General features: G+C 43.8%; 1 protein-coding gene across 5 annotated transcripts in view; it reads right to left on the reverse strand.

Annotated features, from left to right (window-relative positions):
* NPHP4 (nephrocystin 4) overlaps positions 1-6,691 on the reverse strand; it is a 104,555-nt gene that overhangs the window by 70,858 nt on the left and 27,006 nt on the right. For 4 of the 5 annotated variants that reach the window (XM_025206412.1, XM_025206411.1, XM_025206413.1 and 1 more), the window contains one exon: positions 329-465. In XM_025206412.1, coding sequence (XP_025062197.1) covers positions 329-465 — 137 coding nt within the window. Of the gene's footprint in view, positions 1-328; positions 466-3,564; positions 3,629-6,691 lie in introns of all 5 variants that reach the window. The other variant, XM_025206415.1, reaches the window with a different exon arrangement.

Here is a 6,691-nt window from a genome sequence, read left to right on the forward strand (position 1 = left end):
CAAGCCCAGGGGGGGCGGGCCAGGACTCAAAGTGGGGAGGGGGGATGCGGCAGACCTGAAGCAGCAGGGGGTAAGAACAGGCCCAGACCCGAAACGCCAGGGGTGGGAATGGGGGGAGCAGACCCAAAGCTCCAGGGGAGGTGGGGGCAGACGCAGCGATTCTTGACCTGCAATTTGCCACTATGTTATATAGTACCTATATCTCTTTACTTGCTAACTAAACCTTTATTATTCATCTAGATTAATCCCTTCTAATAGACAAAACTATCAGGATAAACTACTTGGACACAAAAGGTGTTAGAAATATTACCAGTGATATTGACAGTACCTTAAGTAAGTGATTGTTGTTGAGTGAATCCAGTAGCTCTTCCTCAAACTTTTCTAACGAAGGGTAGAGATGGATGCACAGTTTATCCAAGTACCATGTCACTGATTTCATGAGCTGGGGTTTCCAAAAAAGATCATCTGAAAAAACAGCCAGCCATGCATTACATTGCAGTCACCTGGCCCTGCAGTCACCAGACACAAAAATAACCAAAAGTACCAACCAGACAGCCAGTGGTACTCTGGCCACATTCCCTGCTTTGGTCAATAGACATGGCATTTGCAGTGATTTATAATAACAAGCTCTCATATTTCCACAACTAAAATGAATACTCAATGCATGTACTGGGGCAAGCTGTGCTCTCCTTCACAAGTGCCGACAATAACTAACTGTACTATTCAGCTGTGCAGAGCAAGCACATTATAAAGGCAAAGTAACATCTGCTTCCCCTTTCAGCTGTGTTTTTCTTCACCACCTATATTCTCCAGCCAGAAGGAGCCAGCTGCCTTCTTCCTCCTCTTGTTAAATGGACTGTGATCCACCTTCAGCCTAATATGCTAAGACAGCCAACAAGTCATCCCAACAGTTTAGCTGGTCCTACAGTAAGGGACCAAGTGGAAGAGATCTAAGTTAATGGCAGATTTAATGATCTCTGTGCCCCCGGCTGAAAGAGAGCCTGCACTGCATAGGAGAACTTGAGGGGAGGAGACCACTTCACTCTATAGCCACTGTAGATGCTACTGCTAACATTACCCAGACTTGGCTATTTTATACCCTGAATGGTCCTGGACTGTACCATGTTTGGACCAGATTCTGCTAATAAGCAGAGTGTGGAATTAAGGGCAGGGATCACAGACACCAAAGAAAGGGGATAAATTAGGAGAATTTCTAGCAACAATCAAAAAGGAAATGACTAGTTTCTAGCATTGGCTGTTGCTACCAGGGTCTTCTCAAGTGTATGCGCAAACCCAATAAGATTTTGCTGTTTCTATACTATGGGACTTGAAGTGAAAAACTGATGAATAATGAACCGTTCAGTTACTTATGGGCACTCTCAGAGGTTTCAGCACTGCTGAATAAGGCAACCATAAGCCCATCACTATTCCTATCTTTTTGTACTATATAAGAACATCTCCACCATTACCCCAGGAGGGTTGGATTGTACAAGCCTTGCTCGTTAGTAAGCGTTCACTGGAATTAATAGCTTTGTTGACTTGCCAGTGCACATAATTTAAGGGTTGGAGTGGAACAGCCTAGTTTACGGTGCATATCACCAACGTACTCCCCATCAAACCAGGGTAAGGCAAGCAAGCAAACTCCCCGCCACCCCTCACCCCGAGCTGTATCATAATTGGATATAGGTTATGTTTCCTTGTACTAACAATACAAGATTTTCCCAGTTCAGGTTATCAACCATTACACAGCACTGGAGTTGGGGGGGGCAGCTAGCTTGGGAAAGCCTTAGAAAACATAACGAGGTATGAACACTTTCCTGAAGAGCCTTTCCCATAGAAGCACCTGAATAAGATTTCATCCTCCTCCATGAGCCTCACAAATGAGCATTCACAAACCTACACTCCATTGTTAAAAGAAAAGCCTGGAGTCTATAAAGTGCCTGACAATAGAATTAAATAACATCTCAGGCAAGCGTAACAGTTATACAGTGCTGCAAGGAATGAAGAAGTTCATAACAAATTAGTGCTAGGAAAGCCAGTAACTGCCTTAATTCAATTTTGGAAACCAAATATACCTTACTGGTTTCATATACTCTGTTATCTGAAGTTTCAGTCTATCAAATTACAGGGTACATTCTGTTTAAACTACCCATTTTAAGCCAATTTCAAGCATTCTGTTCCTTTATGTCCAGCTTCCAACTGGTATTTATTGCTTAGTTCTTTTGCTTAAGGGGGAAAAAACAGAAGTGGATGAGTTTACTAACTTTTAAGGACAAAGCTTTTCTTTTAAAGAAAATGAAACAATCCAGTAGCATTTTAGTAGACTTTTTAAAATGAATTAATTAACTAAAAGCAAAGAAAAGGGAGCAGAAACGATGAACTGTTTTATGAACGGCCATTTGTAAACTATTTGGGAATGATACTGTTAAATTTATATTGAAGTCAGATGTCTGTAAATACATTCCTCGCTTAACTTCCCTAATTCAACAAGATACTTAAGAACATGCCTAATTTTAAGGCTGTGAATAATCCCATTGAAGCCCTTCCTATTACCTTTAACATCTTTGCTTGCAATTAATTTAATTCACTTTATAAAAGCCTATCTCCTGACTGGGGCTTAAAGTTAGCTATGTGCTTAATTGCTTAGCTAAATCAAGGCCAGTGTCATAGCTGTGCTGGCTGCTAAGAAGGCGAGAGCGTAAGAAGGCACCAGTGCCCACAACAGCCCCAGGTCATACAAGGTCCTGGGACTGGCTGCATCATGACCTTTTTGCTTCTGTCTTGCAAAGCCCACTGAACATTGGACTATGGTACTCTTCCTATTGTCCTTCATCAGCAAACCATTCCACTTTCTATTGGCTAGTAAAATCCAAGGGCTTTCCTGGGCAGGCTGCAGCCAGACACTGGTTTAGGCAGGGTGAAGACTGCATGCACCAGTGTATTCTGAGCTGTGAGAGCAAGATAGCAAGCATGCAGTCCCTTACAACAAAAAAGTGATGCTCAGGAGATGTGGATGGGGTTGGTGGTTTGGCAAGAGACATGCACAAAAACATGCATAATCTGAGATTTGTGGGGAATGGGAGCAATGCACTGTTAGAACTTCCATGGAAATTTCCCTGGGCCTTCATGGCTACAACAGCACCTTGCCCCTACCAAAACTAGCACATTCAATTAGGTTAGCAATCTTCCCTTTGTGAGTGTGTCTGCTGAAGGCACCCACTGGTACAGCTATGCTGTGCCCAGGTGACTGGGGAAATTTACTCCCCCATGTGACCAATGGAAGATTACAAGGAGGATGCTGAATGCACTTCCTTTTCACTGAGCAAGGAACATCACCTCCTCTATTTGATGGTCAGCATACATTTCCCCTAAAAATCAGGCCCTCACCTATGCCAACTGAGCACGAAGAAGAGCAGGAAGCAGTGAGCTGAATTTTTGTCTGCATGGTACCTCTTGGGCTCCAGATTTCCTCATACTGTGGCTTGATCTGCAGGTCCTTTGACAGGTATTTGAATTTGCACGTAAAAAATCCACCAAACATATTTGTGAGGCTTTGTGTCTTACCTGCTAATGCTTGAAATATAATTTCCTTTGTCAGCCACAAGATGGGACTAATGCTCTATGTTAGCTGGAGACAGAGGATGGGAGATATATTAGGATACTGGGATTTTCAGAAAAAGTCCTTGGAGTGTGCAGAAAAGTGCTGTCCCCCTCTTCCTAACAAGGGCAAAGAGCTCCAAAGTCTAGAGGAGAGTGGGCAGAAAAGGCTAAGACGATCCCTTGGAAAGGTGCACTGCAAAAAACAACTGCTGCTCCAGTGTTTCAAATTCGTAGCTATTTCCCACCCTTAACATGCTCCCAAGATTACACAGCATCTCCAAATGTGTATTATTGGAACTGTCTCTCTGTCAAGCTCTTAGGGACAGATGTAGTTTGAACAATGGAAGGGACTGGCTGGCTCTGGAGACCTTGCTGTATGTCACACAGCAAAGCAGTGTCCTCATGGAGGCAGCTGTGAGAATGACAGAGGGAAAGAATTTCAAAGGGCATTAAATTGGAGAAGCAATGATCTTGCCTCTCTATCCCATAACTTTTCAGTCACATAGGTTTACCCACTCAGTCCCCAGTGACTTGTGCAGTAGAGTTATGAAAACTTGGTGGCAAAGATTTATGAGGCTTCAGCATATCAGATTCTCATAGCTCCACACTTGTCAACTCTCCAGCTATCCAGAACAGCGCCATGAGCAGGAACAATTTTGAAGCAAGCTGTAAAGGCTTCTCAGGCTCCACTGAATGACTGTAATTAAAGCAGCTATCATTCATCCACAGCAGTTTCCAGGCAGAGAAGCAATTAGCAAAAACAAGGAATAGAGCAAAATGATTTTGTGACACCTTCCAGGATTAAGGATGCAAACTGTTGTGATTATAGCTTGTATAAAAGACAAATTCCAGAGACTGGACAAAACATTTCCAAGATATCTAACTTTTAGGTAACCTAGAAAGGGAGCTGGAGTCTGGATCTAGAGAGGAACAGTATAGGAGCAACCTTAGGAAACAATGTATTTTTTAACCAGTGGCCAGTACTGTAGATTCTCCCTCTTTCCCAGGACAATTCGGAGATGTTTAAAGCCCAAACAAACCATTATGATCATCCATTCTGACCTCCCACAGAGCACAGGCTGAAGCACCTCATGTAATAAACCTGAACTAAGCTCACATCTTCTGCATGAGCTAGAGCATGACTCTTAGAAGGGCATCTGGTCTTAAAGATAGGGATTGGACACTAAAATAGTGATTATCAACCAGGGTGCCATGGCAACCTGGGGTGCCTTGAGATCCTTTTAGAGGTGCCATGGGATGCTATGTAATATTAGCACTGTTAGGTGTGCAAACATGATTCATAAGATAAACCCAATGATTTGAAATAAGAATCCATAGTGCCAACAAAATTCTAATCTGTTGTGGTCTTTCTGAGTTCTTGGCAACAAAAAAATTGCTGTGTTACTTTTCCATGGTCAAAAAATGAGTAAAAACTAAGAGCTGGCATTTTTTGATGAGTGTGTTGAGACTAATAAGGGGTTCTTTGAGTCTAAAAAGGTTGAGAGCTACTGTTCCATGTTGTCCCTAAGTGAGCTGCCCCAGCGGTTAATGATAATCACTAGTGTTGTACAACCTGAATCAATCAGATATTTGGAGGGTACTGTCCTTTGAAATTCCAGGATGACCTATGCCCTATTATTTCCTTTCTGGCTCTTTTAGTCAGGCATTGCTATAAAACTGAAACTCAGCATGCTGCTTAAAACTTACTTAAAAAGCCTTTATCACAGCAAAGTCGTCTCTTCCATTGACGTCATTCTACCAGATAGCTGGACCTTCCCTTGAGGTTTTAGATTAACATGTGTGAACTTTTGGGAAGTCAGTGGGAACACTGCACTAACAGATAGGGCTGTATTTTCCATTCCTTTCCCTGCCACCAAGAATAGTTCATTCCCATCAAAGTTTCATTAAAGGGGCTTCTATTAAACTGTATGTGGTTTTAAGCTACATATTTTATTGCCATCGTAAATATTTATGAATTTCATAGTCTCTGCTGCAAAGCACTGTGGGGGGAGTTGGGCTAGGCTCATTGTCAAAATGGTCAAGATTATTCACATCCCTTTGGATATCTAAAAGCTTGAAGAAATCACAATGTCAGGGGGGCTGGATGAAAGTCTAGCTATGCTTACTAGCCCTTCTATATTCTTTCACGTTAATCCTCTTTTGCACATTTTTTCACTCCCTGCCCTTAAGAACCAATCTAAACATTACCCCAATGATTCTTGATATTGTATGCATTGCATCCCTTGCAAAAGCAAGCCCTCACTTACTTTGCGTGCCTTCTCTTTATTATTACTTTGCGTGCCTTCTCTTTATTATTACTTTATTTGCACTGTAGTAGTAGCCAGGGCCTCAGTCCTGAACCAGGGTCTCACAGGGCCAAGTCTGGCAGTATGAAAGGCATCTTTTGATCAAAAAACTTCAGATTTATTGAGAGAGAACAATTTGTCTACAAATTTGCATAGACTCAAGGGACGTGTCCACACATGCAGGCATGTGTGCTTTCAGCAGCTCAAATAGAAGCGGCACAAATTTGAGCCAGGGCTTTTTGCCTCAGCGTGTGTGCCCAGACATGCATTTTGGTGTGGGGCAAATTGTGCCACTTGGGGCAAAATTACCCTGCCTGTCTCCTCCTGGATCTGCAGCCAAGGGGAGCTAGAAACTGGGGCTGGCACCTGCGCTGGCCCCAGCCAGCACTGGGGCTGGCACCTGTGCTGGCCCCAGCCAGCAGTATAAAAACCTGCCCTGTGCTGGCCCCAGCAGTATAAAAAGCTGCCCCGGCAAGTAATTTAGGGCTACTTGCTCTCAGGAACTTCTGGGGCCTGGCCAATTGGTACCTGGGGATACTACCCCTTGTGACAGCTGGACTGCTGGAGCAGCCCTGACAGTTCCAGGTACCCTCTACCCACTGCAGCAGTCTGGCAGTGAGGGCTGCTGCCTAGCTGTGACCTGCTGCCATCTGCAACAGCATGTGGCCCCAAGGCTGCACGCCTGCCAGACCCAGATGGGGACTGCATGACCATTAGAGGCATCTGCACCTCTGGGCCAGCTGCCAGTGGGCTGTGGCTACACCATTCGCCTTTGTGTGCCACTG

The sequence above is a fragment of the Alligator sinensis genome, unplaced genomic scaffold (genome assembly GCF_000455745.1).
Source record: "Alligator sinensis unplaced genomic scaffold, ASM45574v1 scaffold322_1, whole genome shotgun sequence".
NCBI lineage: Eukaryota > Metazoa > Chordata > Crocodylia > Alligatoridae > Alligator > Alligator sinensis.